Genomic DNA, 15,304 nt, shown 5'->3' with positions numbered 1-15,304 from the left:
ATCAAGGTACTAGTTTCGACCCTATATGGGTCATCATCAGCCTAACTAAGATACACTTATGGATTTGCCGAAGTCCTAAGACAGAATTACATTGTGGAAATAAGATTTAAAGGAATGAGGTGTGTATGTGATGCGATAATGTACATGTAAAATGGTGGATTGATGAACTGTTATAGATAAAATAACTTATCAGTGACAAATAACATTTTTAGGATTTAAATCTAAGAATTTCATTTTTGTCCATATTGAACCGAGAATGGAAGTTAGGAAACTTAAAAGGGTCCACCTTTTCAATACAAAAGGTGGACCCTTTTAAGTTTCCTATCTTCCATTTTAAGGATTTACGTCAATTACAATTAGACTGTAAGAATAGTTATCATACAATTGTTACAATAATGATTAAAATATGCCCTTGTTAGTGAATACTCTAAAATTGCACTTTAAAAATGTAATATGCCGGTTGAATGCAGAGTCCAGATGCTTCTATTGAGTTCTAGAATTTCGAGCTCTTGAATTCCGAATGTATCTTCAGGTGAAGAATTGAAAGTTGAACATTGGCGCAGAGGGTGTCTGTCTTGCTTGAGGTCCAATATTTCTGATACAGAAATTAAATGTAGATAAAACCATGTGACATTCTTATAAAATAATGAATTCTTGCTGTAGTGTGGGAATATTCCCAATCCAAGTTGGAACCAATAGTACCTGATGATGAAAAATTTAGAATTAACGTGAGATATTTTAAAGGACGGGAATGGCAAAGAACCGAAAAGAGAAAACAACTAGTACTCACCTTGCGCGCAATGTGAACAACCTGACCGGTGGAGTGCAACTAAGGGAATGAGAATGGCGTGGAATAGGAGGGGAAGAAGTTAGTGAAGGGAGGAGCAATCCAGTGAGTGACGTTTGAAGGGAGAGCGGGGAAATGGGAAGTGGCTTAAGGCGGGGCCGGTCGATGGGAAAATGGTGGTGATTGTATTTGCGGAGGACCTTTAATTGACTTAAAGAAAGATTTTTGGTCTGCTAACTAGGTTTTTCTGAAATAGGTAATGAATAAATCAAATAAAATATTAGACTATTTCGTTAAGGTTATAGTTAGCGTTATAGTACTGGTCCAGATGCATATAAAAATCCTCGATTATATTAAGCAGAGGGCCCTTGTCATTTGTTTCAAGAATGTCCATGTCTAGTTCAATGTTCGTGAAATTATGATTGTAATCGACCATATGTTGGCCGATAGCTGAAAATTTATTATATTTGACTGCGTTGATATGTTTCAAATATCTTATTTTAAAGCTTCTACCAGTTTGCCCTACATAAGAAATATTAGTGCAGGAGTTGCATTTAAGCCTGTAAACACCCGCTTTTGCGTACCTGTCGACCTTGTTGGTGTGACCTGTTATGTAGAATATGTGTACTGTTATTAATGGTTTTTAATGCTATTTTTACGCCTTTTTTTTTTCTTCTTGAAAATATTAGTAATCTTATGAATTTCGTTATTAAAAGTGAAAGTGGAAAAGGATTCGTATTTAGGTACTTCTTTCTTAAGTGTTGTTTTGGGACGAAATTTATGTTTATTGATAATACCTTCTATGAAGTGGCTACCGAAGCCATTGAATTTTGCTATTCAATTCAATGGAAAGATCTTTCTTGATCATGGGTATGTTGAATGCTCGGTGAACTAGGCTATTATATGTTGCTCTTTTGTGAGGTTAGGGGTGAGTTGAATCTTGACGAATTAGTAACTGCGGATTGGGTGGGTTTTCTATAAATTTTATAGGTGAAAGAAACTGGATGTCTTACGATGGTAAGATCTAGAAAGTTGATCTTTTGATTTGTTTCTGATTCCAGAGTAAATTTGATATGAGAGTTGATGCTATTTAGTCCTTGAAGGGTGATAGTGGTGTCTGTTAATTTTTCATTTATAATTACTAGAACATCATCAACATACCTGGCCCAGAAGAGGATATTATTGAATTTGTTGTTGATTTCAGTGTTCTCAAGGAAATCAAGGTAAATTTCCGTAAGAATACCTGAGGCCAGTGAACCCATTGCCAGACCGTTCTGTTGGTAGATGATGCCATTGACTGTGAAAAAGTTCTTGTTTACTACCAATTTTAGTAACGTAATAAAGTCTTGAATCTCTAATTTACTCAAATGACTATTTATCTTCAGGTTGTTTTCAATGATGGGAATTAACTTGGAAATTTGGATGCTGGGGTACATGTTTATAATATCAAAAGACTGCAGTGAATAATTGGGTTGCATGCTGAACTTATTAAGTTAATTCATATGTGTTTTTAATGGACTTCTTAGATAAGAATTGGTAGTTATTCCTTAAGAACTTTTAGATAAATTGCGATGTTTTGTACAGTGGATTTGGTCTGTAATTAATGATTGGTCGAATGGGAACACCGGCCTTATGTATCTTCGGGAGAGCTCTGGCAGTAGGAAGACCCGGATTCATAATTACAGGTTGACTTTTCTCTTGTTCGGTAAGCAGAAAGGAAGTATTTTTTAAAGTTTGTTTGAGGATTCTTTGGACTTTTTGCGTAGGATCTTTTTTAATTACGGAAAAAGAACTATCTGTGAACGAATCCGATGTTTTACTGATGTATTCATTTTTATCAATAATTACTGTTGTGTTGCCTTTGTTGGCTTTAGTCACAATTAAATCGTCATCTTCTATTTTCTTATTTAGGGCATGTAGAAGTTTTAGATCGGCTAGTATTTTCTTGTTACTAGTGTTGTCGGAAAGGTTGGGTGAATTATTATGAGAAGGGATGTTGTTGAGCTTCTTTTTTTTACCTCAATTCTTAATTCATCTTATGTATCTAATGGCATTTTTGAGATAGCTAGTTCTGATTCTGTAATCATTGTGATGGTTGAACTAATTGTATTCAAATTGGGCCAGTTATGCTTGGGTCCCTTGGCTAAAATTACTTGTTCATTTTCACTTAGGGGTGTCTTAGATAAATTGATGACAGGTGGATGGAACTGCTTGCAATAGTCTACCGGTCTGCTAAAGTGTCTAATTTGATTGTCGTACAGTTTAGAGTTCTTTAATTTATTCAGTTTTTGCTCTAAATTATGTTTTTTTTGGCTAAATTTTTAAATAGTTTGCCTTCAATTAGTTAATAGATATCTATAACAGTTCATCAATCCACCATTTTACACGTGCATTATCGCATCACATACACAGTTCATTCTTTTAAATCTTATTTCCACAATGTAATTCTGTCTTAGGACTCCGGCAAATCCATAAGTGTATCTTAGTTAGGCTGATGACCCATATAGGGTCTAAACTAGTACCTTGATAATATATTGTACTGTATTTATAAACATTGCAATTACTGTACAGTATTGAGTAGGTGGAATAAACTTTGTGTATTATATGCTACTTTGAAATACCAATGGACAGGACTGTGAATGTTAAGGGTGCGAAAAGTGTTATCATTAGAACAGGTGATAATGAAAAACAACGGTGTACAGTAATGTTGTGTATTCTTGCCGACAGAACAAAATTGCCGCCGTACATTGTTCTCAAGCAAAAGACGCTTCCTAAAAATCTACCCCCTGGTGTTATCGTCAGATCTCAGATCTCCGGCTGGATGGACAGTTCACTTGTGGAAGACTGGGTGAAGTGTGTCTGGCAATGTTGCTCTGGTGCATCATTGGGACAAAAGAGCTTGCTTGTTACCGCGACCACACAACAGACGCTGGGAAGAAACAGATCAAGGATGGGAAAACCGACCTAGCAGTCATTCCGGGCGGGATGACGTCTATGCTACAGCCACTGGATGTCTGTGTGAACTGTCCATTTAAAGCAGCCTTGAAACAGCTCTATACAGAGTGGATGGCGGCTGATAATCACACTGACGCCAACTGGTCGCCTTCAGCGCCCGGAAGTTCAGCTGCTGTGTTCATTGATTTTGACAGCATGAAATCGTATCCCTGGAGACCTCATAGGAAGAGCTTCAGGAAATGTAGCATTTCTATTGCTGTGGATGGCAGCGATGACATTTTGTGGGATGGTGATGAAAGTTCCGAAGTTGGTACTGATGATGATGAATGAACTCGTTGGATATCTTTCTGGAAATGTTTGTTTACTTTTATTTGTATTTTATAATCATTTTATGTGTGTTAGTAAAGATTGTAAATAATTTTGACTTTACTTTGTTTTTAAATTTTGTTCTTTCAAAATAAGGGTGCGGGTTTTATTCGGTGGCGGGTGGTATTCGGTATATTTACATGAAGTAATGATATAAAGTACAGGTACTTGCAAGAAGTTCTCAGCATCTCAGATTTTCTTCTGAACACTCCCGGACACAAACGAATATTCAAGGTAGTCAGCAACCGCTGCACTTGAATTTAACACAGTTTCTGGCACATCACTTTTTGACAGAAGAAAATCGTGAAGACTACGTGCCATGTTTATTGCCTGCACACGAGTCAAACTCGGTTGAACACTTTGAGGCACATCTTCCTATTCCACCTCAGCACCACACTGATTCCTATCACTTTTATAATATCTGCCACAATCTCTTCTTCAGCGATTTCCTTTGCCACTAACACATCATATTCCACATTGACATAATCAGTAATATTTACACTTGTTGGCACATCCCACCTTTTCACTCAAATGCATCCAGTTCTTTGATTCTGCATCCAGCTCTTCACTTTCTGCAATGTTGTTTTCTCCATAACCCACTCCAGCTTTTCTAAAGCAGTTCCTGATTACCTCTTCTTTCAGTGATCTCCATGCAGCACTGAAAATCTGCATTGCTTCCAATAAGTTGACACTAATGTCTCTCTTGAGGCAATGTTACATAGCATACGCCGGACCACATGAGCTCAGTAATGCCGCTTCACCACGTGAATTATCCCCTGATCCAGTGGCTGCAGAACTGAGGTAGTATTTGGAGGCAAAAATAAAACTTTCACATGCTCCAAATGGCGAGGTTCACAATTGTGAGAGGAGCAATTGTCTATGATGAGAAGAATTCTCCTCTTTTCGGCCTTCATCCGACGTTCCAGGCACACCAACCAGTCTTCGAAGATCACTGATGTCATCCTAGCCTTGTTGTTTTGCCTATATTCGCAGGGCAGATGTTGTACTCCTTTGAAGCACCTTGGCTTCCCAAACTTTCCAATTATGAGAGGCTTCAGTTTATCCATCTCTGCAGAGTTGGTGCTCAATAGAGCCGTTATCCGTTCTTTTGAATTTTTGCCCCCAGAACACTTATTTCCCTTGAATTCAAGGGTTTTGTTCGGCATTAATTTGTAGAATAATGCAGTTTTCGCAGAACCTACGTAGCCAACCAGTACTCCCCATAAATTCCAGAAATCCAGTCGAACGTGGAAAGGATCATGCATACTCGCATAACAGCGGGCCATTGACAGGAATGTTTCTGGTCTGCATTTTGACAAACCACGTATAAACGCCTTTGTCCACCTCCTCATAATCTGCTGTCCTCATCATCGTTCGTTGGCCGACTCTTTGGCTGATCGGTCAGCGTACTGGCCTTCGGTTCAGAGGGTCCCAGGTTTGATTCCCGGCCAGGTCGGGGATTTTAATCATAATTGGTTAATTCCAATGGCACGGGGGCTGGGTGTATGTGTTGTGTTCATCATCATTTCATCCTCATCACGGCGTGCAGGTCGCCTACAGGCGTCAAATAGAAAGACCTGCACCTGGCGAACCGAACCCGTCCTGGGGGATATCCCGGCACTAAAAGCCATACGACATTTCATTTCATCTTTCGTTGTGGGCCAAGGGCATCATCATCAATATTCTGCTCTATCTTTTCCGTTTTAGAAAAGTAGATAGTGTTGAAGGGCTGATGCCATACTTCTTCTCTATTTCTCCTTTTTTCCCTTCTTTCTCCACTTCACAAAGTATTTCACATTTTTCTTTTAAAGGAAACTGCTTTCACTTCTTTTGATCCCTATTGGCGAAAGAGTTAACTGGCACACCAATACACACGTTGCTTCATGAACGAAAGATAAACAATGAGTAAATGAAATGCAGTGCTGAAGGTAGAGATGTAAAACTGTAACGTTTATTGGTTGATTGTAAATGTGACGTTCCTACCTAGCCAATAGCGTTACTTCTTACATGTTTGATTACTTTGAAATCGATATCCAGCTCGACGAATCGCGTACATGTATGGAAAATGGCTATCTGAACCGTATCCTGTAAACGCGAATACTGTAATTCAATTTGTGCACCCCAATATTTGAAGGTACCGATATTTTTATTAATAGAAAATTGGCTTTAATTTGCTTTTTATGTATAAGAAATTAATCTTCTGTGGTATGTTTGTGTACGTGACCCTCAGCATAATTCTTAAAAATTAAGGCAGTCCTTTCACAATTACATCTGTCTGTTATTGTACTCAGGCTGAGAGAGGAGTTGCCGGATAATTATTTTCCATGAATTGTGCATGATACAAGTTTCCCCCCTCTCTGCAAATGGTGATTGAAATTCTTCTTAGTCACTATCACTTGCTCCTTCATCCTCGATTACGATATTTTCAGGAAGGAGGTTGTCATAAACTTATTCATCTGTATGGGAAAAATCAGAATTTGCATGTACATCATTCGTCAAAATTTCAAACACTTTCTCATGATCTAGTACTACTTCAGCACGACCGTGAGTGGCCATGTTCGTCAGCTAGCAGTTGATTTCCAAAAGCCATAGACATTTGCACACAAAAACTAAGTTTACAGAACTTTCCGTGAGGATACGAACACGTGCAAACATCAGTAACGTAGCCAATAGATGTCGGATGGCGTTATGTTTTGAACCATTGCTCAAAAATATAGAGAAACAAAGATATGACACTTGGAAGTTCGACACAGAATATATTGCATCGTAACTGCTGTGCTACTTCCTGTGAGACACAGTATATTGCGCCGTGACCCTCATTGGATGGAATGTTTGGCCTTATATAAGCCTGATCTGACTAGTAATTAAATATTTTATATAATGACCAATAATTACACTTCTGCCTCCAGATCTGAGTGAGAAACTACAAAGGTCTAGGTTATGGTTATACAGTATTTGAGAGTTCACGAGCTACTAATAGATTCTGATTCTGTAGATGGTTTTTTAATTTCAGTACACGCACACTTTCTCAACCAACCCCGTACAGGTGTTATTGTATGAGTTTCATTGCTTTGTGGTTGTCTACAACTTAATTATTGTCTCCTTTCAGCGTAATTTTGTTATGGAAGGTGGAGCCATGGTACTAGCTGATGGTGGTGTGGTGTGTATTGATGAGTTTGACAAAATGAGAGAAGATGACCGTGTTGCCATCCATGAGGCTATGGAACAGCAGACAATATCAATAGCTAAGGTTAGTAAAATGGCATATTTTCACGTCTCTTTTATTTCCTGTATAATTTCCTATTATTTTCTGTAAAATATGTTTCCTAAAACTGATATTTCATAACATAAATTTCCTATATTATTTATAAACCAATATTCCTAACCTTTGAATTTCCTAAAGAACAAATTTACTAATGTTTCTTAAATGCATATTCTAATATAGTGTTCCCAATGCATCATTTTCTTAATATTTTAACTCTCAAGAAAACAATAATGTCAGTTGCTAAGACATGTTATTTAGGAATTTAGTAAATTTGATGTGCGATCCAAATTACCTGTAATGCAGTGTGAACCAGAAATTATTTCATCTACAAAGGCGGAGTAAATTATTTTGTAAAGTCTCTTGACGATGACTACAGGGATCTTAACAGCGGGCAAATATTGATATGTAGCACACAGTAGAATTTAGAATTACTAATAAAAAGCCATAATTTGTTCCTTGGCAGCACCTTCAAAGTGTCTCCTACAGAGGTGCCAACTATTACGGATTTCACTTCACGATTACGGCATTACGGACGAAGGGGAAATTATTACGGAAAAGCAACCTTGTCACGATAAAAAATAATTTCTGCGAAAAAAAGGAAAGAAGTAAAAAATGTTCAATCTCTTAGAGTATTACTGGTCAACCCTCCTTGTTTCAATGTTTGTACGTTGGCTACTAAACATATTTGGCCATTATTTGGTCGTCACTTCCTTTTGTTTCCGGCGAGCATTGTGAAATCACGGCCAGCTACATAGATATACGCTGCTCTCTTAGCTAGAATGACGCGCCAATAACGTATCAAGTCGGCCGTGAGGTAGGCTCTACTCCTTACTACTCACTACTCCTTGCTCTGCTGTTCTCCTGTGCGCGCATTCGGCTCTCTGTTGTGTGCGTAGAAAGAATAGTATATTTAGCGCATTTCAATTCTAATTATCCTAGACGTTGATTCTAAAAGTAGTGATTGGTTTTGTGAAATGAAGCGGAGCAATTGTCAAATTGCATCTTCTTCTAAGAAGACAGCAATGTTACAGAAATACCGAGACGTTTACACAAAGGAATAGCCATGCTTACTTGCCTCACGTATTAGTGAAAACCACGTGTTCTGCAGTGTGTGTTCGTGTGATTTCCCTGTGGCTCACGGTGGACGAGATGATTGCAGAAGACACATAGAATCCAAGAAACATCACACATACGATGAATCAAAATTACGAAACCAGTGTGTTTCATCATTCTTTGTAAAAAGTAATGAAACTGCGGTGACAAATGCCGAATTATTGTTCACATCATTTCTTTTGGAGCATAATATTCTGTTATCAGTTTCAGATCACGCTGGAAATTTGTTTAGATCAATATTCCCCGACTCTAAAGTATCGCAAAAATATGGTTGTGCAAGAACTAAAACCTCTGCTTTAGTTCAATACACGGCATCTGTTGCAAAAAATGAAATAAGTGAACTTTTGCAAATAACACCTTTTTCCTTGGCTACTGATGGTAGTATGGATTCAAATGCAGTTAAACTTTATCAATCAATCAATCAATCAATCAATCAATCAATCAATCAATCAATCACTACTGATTTGCATTTAGGGCAGTCACCCAGGTGGCAGATTCCCTATCTGTTGTTTTCCTAGCCTTTTCTTAAATGATTCGAAAGAAATTGGAAAATTATTGAACATTTCCCTTGGTAAGTTATTCCAATCCCTAGCTTCCCTTCCTATAAACGAATATTTGCCCCAATTTGTCCTCTTGAATTCCAACTTAATCTTCATATTATGATCTTTCCTACTTTTAAAGACGCCACTCAAACTTATTCGCCTACTCATGTCATTCCACGCTATCTCTCCACTGACAGCTCGGAACATACCACTTAGATTGAAATAATAACATTAAGTTATTTATTAGACCACCTAATCAATACAAAATCGTCTTGGATGATTTACATAAATTTGTTAGCTAATAGTGGGACATGTTTCGCCTTCCCTGAAGGCATCATCAGCCACAGTCTTAACCTTAAATTAAAAATAAGCGTCTAAATAACATGTAGTGATGAAATGAATTTTAAAATCTTGAAGAGATTTGAAGTAAAATAACATTAAAAATAACAATGATGGTTTGAAAATACAATGTGATGAGATACAATAGTGGAAGTATTAACAAAATTAACATTAGAAGGCTGCTAAAATAAGTACAATGGATAAAACAACAGATTGTTATACAACAAGTAGTAAGATTGCATAAAAGTAAAGTTGATAGTCATGGCGGTTATAATTAGACGATGGCGAAAAATCTTATATAATCAAAGTAAAGAGGAGAGAATAAAAGTCAAAGTTAGTCGAGAGATTCGAAGTTCATCATGATCTTGAAGATAAAAGACGAAAGTCAGATGCATATGGTGAAGTTGTAGGACACGTTGAGGATATGAAGTTGGTGAATAGAAGTTGAAGAACAGTTTCAAATAGGATCACTATGGACCATCTCAAAATTTGAAGTGATGTTCAAATGTTGTAAATTGTGAGTTTGTAGATATTCTAGTTGAAAAAGCATATACAAGTGGAATCTGTAAATGGAAGCAAGAAAACGTAGAGTTAATTGTGTGAAAAGATATTTGAAAAATATTGAAGTAGAATCGTATGCACTTACCATTTGACGGTGACAAAGATAGCTTGTAATATTATGAGTTAGAAGTATTTGCAACAGTAGACTTCTTGCTACGTGTGTTATAACTGAAGTTTTGTGCTGGAGGGGGATCTGTTTGCGTTGACGTAACTAATGGAGGGGGGCTGCTATTGGTGGGAGGGAAGGAAGAGAGTGTATTACTGCGCGTGTTGTAACGGTGTAAGGCTATTGGAGGGAGCGATGTTCCGGTGGGTGTGGCTAAGGGTTTATTGGTTGTATTTGAATTAGAGGTACTAGCGGCGGGGGGAAGGGAGGGGGGTATATTAGCTGTAGGGGAGGTGGGAACTCTAATTGATGTGAGGTTGAAGATTTTTAAGAATTTGTTGGTGAGGGAAGTTGATTCTCGTAATAAAATAAGAATCTGTTCATACAAGGGGCTTTTTTTATCAATAGTGTCATTTAGATTTTTATCTTTATTAAAATGTTGGTCGAGGAAAATAAATAAGTTTTCATATTCTGTCATGAGTTTGCTTTTATCGACTCTTTTTAGGATATGGAGGTCTTGTTCTATTGTGGTGAATTTATGCCCGGTGTCCCTCATATGGTTGGCCATTGCGGAGAATTTGTTGTGTCTTTGGGCATTGTAATGCTCGGCGTATCTGGTAGAGAAGCTGCGGCCAGTTTGGCCAACATAAGAAAAATTACATGTAGAGCATTTCAATCTGTATATTCCTGATCCAGAGTAACTATTGTCTGTGATGTTGATAGAGTTGTGATTGAAGAATAAATTACGATTAGTGTTTTTTGTTGTGTAGGCTATTTTTATTTCGTGCTTCATTAATGAATTGGTTATCGGGTAAATGCTATGGTTAGTGAACGTGAATTTAGCGTATTTAGGTTTGACGGGTTTTAATGGAGTTAAATTGGTAGCTAGTTTCAGTTTGGTTTTATTGATGATTTTATCAATCATATTCGTGTTAAATCCATTGAATTTAGCTATTTCCTTGATGAATAGTAATTCTTTCTTTAAATTAGTAGAAGACATAGGGATCTTTAATGCTCTATATATTAAACTGTGATAAGTGGCTTTTTTATGTGAGTTGGGATGTAAAGAATCATTTTTTATGGTTGTTGGAGAAAAGGTGGGTTTTCTGTATATTTGGAAGTCGAATTTGTTCAATGCTCGTGTGATTTTGATATCTAAGAAGTTCAAAGAGTTATTAAACTCATCTTCTTTAGTGAATTTAATATTATTATCTAAGTTGTTGAGGAATGATAGTATGTTATTGCTGTTGTTGATTTGTTTGTCAATGATAGCTATGGTATCATCAACATAGCGATGCCAAAGACAGAGTCCGTTGATGTTATTAATAATCTTACTATGTTCGAGATTATCTAAGTATATATCGGCTAGTATTCCAGATAACGGGTCTCCCATCGCTAGACCTTCTTGTTTGTAAATTTTCTTATTGAAGGTAAAATAGTTGTTGTCTAAAACGAAATTAAGTAATTTTAACCATTCATCAATTTCGATTTTACTCAATGTGCTATGTTTCAACAGATTGTTTTTTATGATGTTAATAGTATTGTTGATAGGGATATTAGTATACATGTTGGTGATGTCAAAGGAACATAAAACGTGGTTTGGTTGTAGACTGAACTTATTTAGGGAATTACAAAGTTCGATCGAGTTCTTTATGGGGTTGGAGTTGTGAAATTTGAAGTGTTTTTTTAGGAATTTGTGTAGGAATTGAGAGGTTTTATAGGTAGGACTATTGATACTATTAATTATAGGCCGAATGGGGACATCATTTTTATGAATTTTGGGCAGTGATCTCACTGTAGGTAATTTTGGGTTCATTACAGTTAATTTCTGATAATCTTGATCATTTAAAATGAAGTTGGAATTTTTAAGAAGGTTCTTTAAGTTACGCTGTATTTTGTTTGTTGGATCTTTGTTAATTAAGGTATAGGTATTGTCTGAAAAAAAGGTTTCAGTTTTATTGATGTAATCTTGTTTGTTCATTATTACTATGGTGTTGCCCTTATCTGCTTTTGTAATTACGACGTTGTTGTTATGGATTTTGGATTTTAGGTTTAGAATTTGTTTCGAGACATTGTAGTTATTATTAGATGTTATCTCATTAATCAAAGTTGGGAGTTTCTTTTTTACTTCATATCGTACGTCATTCTGTTTATCAATTGGGATTTGTTTATCGATATTAGTTTCGGTTTCAGCGATGGTAGTGATGATGTCTTCTGCCTTTTTGTGATTAGGCCAATTATGTTTGATGCCTTTATCTAATAGATTTAATTCTTGGTTAGAGAAGGTTGCATTAGATAGGTTGATTGTAGTGGGAATGTTAGTCAAATGGGAAGGGGACACTTTGTTGTTTGTATTTTGGTCGGGAGTTTTACATTTGTTTTCTTGAAGACAAAGTAATTTATGATTTAGGGTTTTCTGTTTCTTGTCTAATACGTAAGATAGTTTGAGGTCAGTGTACCTTAAAAATGAGCTCCATTCAAGTGGGAGTAATTTCTGAGAGATGGTCAAATGAGTCCTATATAATTGTAAATTTAGTAAAGATTTCTTCTTGTATAATAGTTTAATTTCATTTTTCAACCATATGTTGTTTACTTTCTTTTGAGTGGCATTAGATTTTGAATAGGGATGACTTTTTCTTTGTAAAGATTTGAGAAATTTAGGTATCAACTCCAATTTCAAGCAATCTTTGAGAAACTTGATATCTCTAGAAATAACATACCACTTAGTCGAGCAGCTCATCTTCTTTCTCCCAAATCTTCCCAGCCCAAACTATACAACATTTTTGTAACGCTACTCTTTTGTCAGAAATCACCCAGAACAAATCGAGCTGCTTTTCTTTGGATTTTTTCCAGTTCTTGAATCAAGTAATCCTGGTGAGGGCCCCATACACTGGAACCATACTCTAGTTGGGGTCTTACCACAGACTTATATGCCCTCTCCTTTACAACCTTACTACAACCCCTAAATACCCTCATAACCCTGTGCAGAGATCTGTACCCTTTATCAACAATCATATTTATGTGATTACCCCAATGAAGGTCTTTTCTTATATTAACACCTAGGTACTTACAATGATCCCCAAAAGGAACTTTCACCCCATCAATGCAGTAATTAAACTGAGAGGTCTTTTCCTATTTGTGAAACTCACAACCTGACTTTTAATCCCGTTCATCATCATACCATTGTCCACCGTCCATCTCACAACACTATCGAGGTCACCCTGCAGCTGCTCACAATCTTGTAACTTATTTATTACTCCGTACAGAATAACATCATCTGCAAACAGCCTTATCTCTGAATCCACTTCTTTACACATATCATTGATATATATAAGAAAACATAAAGGTCCAGTAATACTGCCTTGAGGAATTCCCCTCTTAATTATTACAGGGTCAGATAAAGCTTCACCTACTCTAATTCTCTGAGATCTATTTTCTAGAAATATAGTCGCCCATTCAGTCACTCTTTTTTCTAGTCCAATTGCACTCATTTTTGCCAGTAGTCTTCCATGATCTACCCTATCAAATGCCTTATACAGGTCAATCGCAATACAGTCCATTTGGCCTCCTGAATACAAGGATATCTGCTATATCTTGCTGAAATTCTACAAGCTGAGCTTCAGTCGAATAACCTTTCCTAAACCCAAACAGCCTTCTGTCAAATAAGTTATTAATTTTGCAAACATGTCTAATATAATCAGAAAGAATGCTTTCCCAAAGCTTACGTACAATGCATATCAAACTGACTGGCCTGTAATTTTCAGCTTTATGTCTATCACCCTTTCCTTTATACACAGGGGCTACTATAGCAACTCTCCATTCATTTGGTATAGCTCCTTCAACCAAACAATAATCAAATAAGTACTTCAGATATGGTACTATATCCCAACCCATTGCCTTCAGTATATCCTCAGAAATCTTATCAATTCCAGCTGGTTTTCTAGTTTTCAACTTTTGTATCTTACTGTAAATGGCATTGTTATCATTGGTAAATTTTAATACTTCTTTAGTGTTACTCACATCCCCTATCTGGACATTATCCTTGTAACCAACAATCTTTACATACTGCTGACTGAATACTTCTGCCTTTTGAAGATCCTCGCATACACACTCCCCTTGTTCATTAATGATTCCTGGAATGTCCTTCTTTGAACCTGTTTCTGCCTTAAAGTTCCTATATATACTCTTCCATTTTTCACTAAAATTTGTATGACCACCAATTATGCTTGCCATCATGTTATCCTTAGCTGATTTCTTTGCTAGATTCAATTTCCTAGTAAGTTCCTTCAATTTCTCCTTACTTCCACAGCCATTTCTAACTCTATTTCTTTCCAGTCTGCACCTCCTTCTTAGTCTCTTTACTCTGTTATAATATAGTGGATCCTTACCATTCCTTACCACCTTTAAAGGAACAAACCTATTTTCACATTCCTCAACAATTCCTTTAAACCCATCCCAAAGTCTGTTTACATTTTTATTTACCATTTTCCAGCGATCATAGTTACTTTTAAAAAACTCTCTTATACCTGTTTTATCAGCCGTATGGTACTGCCTAATAGTCCTAATTTTAATACCTTCCTTTCTTTCACATTTATTTTTAACTACGACAAATCAGCTTCGTGATCACTAATACCATCTATTACTTCGGTTTCTCTATAGAGCTCATCTGGTTTTATCAGCACCACATCCAATATATTCTTCCCTCTAGTTGGTTCCATCACTTTCTGAATCAGGTGCTCTTCCCATATTAACTTATTTGCCATTTGTTGGTCATGCTTCCTGTTGTTCGCATTACCTTCCCAATTGTCATTTGGTAAATTGAGATCACCTGCTACTACCACATTCCTTTCCATATCATTTCCAACACAGCTGATTATCTTATCAAATAATCCTGAATCAGCGTCAGCGCTACCCTTTCCCGGTCTGTACACTCCAAAGACATCAAGTTGCCTATTATCTTTAGAGAAGAGCCTTACACCCAGAATTTCATGTTTTTCATCCTTAACTTTTTCGTAGCTTACAAATTCTTCTTTCACCAGAATGAATACTCCCCCTCCTACCATTCCTATCCTATCTCTACGATACACACTCCAGTTCCTTGCGAATATCTCTGCATCCATTATATCATTTCTCAGCCATGATTCAACTCCTATTACAATATCTGGTAAGTATATATCTATTAAATTACTTAATTCGATTCCTTTGTTTACAATGCTTCTACAGTTGAGCACTAACATTTTTATGTCATCCCATTTCCAGTTCCCTGTTTT

At 36.6% G+C, this 15,304-nt stretch overlaps 1 protein-coding gene across 1 annotated transcript in view; it reads left to right on the top strand.

Annotated features, from left to right (window-relative positions):
- Positions 1-15,304, top strand: part of Mcm5 (Minichromosome maintenance 5) — a 216,612-nt gene that overhangs the window by 121,796 nt on the left and 79,512 nt on the right. The window contains exon 9 of the mRNA XM_067136830.2: positions 7,218-7,358. Within this exon, the coding sequence (XP_066992931.2) occupies positions 7,218-7,358 (141 nt within the window). The remainder of the gene's footprint in view (positions 1-7,217; positions 7,359-15,304) is intronic.

This window comes from Anabrus simplex, chromosome 1, assembly GCF_040414725.1.
Source record: "Anabrus simplex isolate iqAnaSimp1 chromosome 1, ASM4041472v1, whole genome shotgun sequence".
Taxonomy (NCBI): domain Eukaryota; kingdom Metazoa; phylum Arthropoda; class Insecta; order Orthoptera; family Tettigoniidae; genus Anabrus; species Anabrus simplex.
This window is presented reverse-complemented; position numbering and strand designations above follow the sequence as displayed.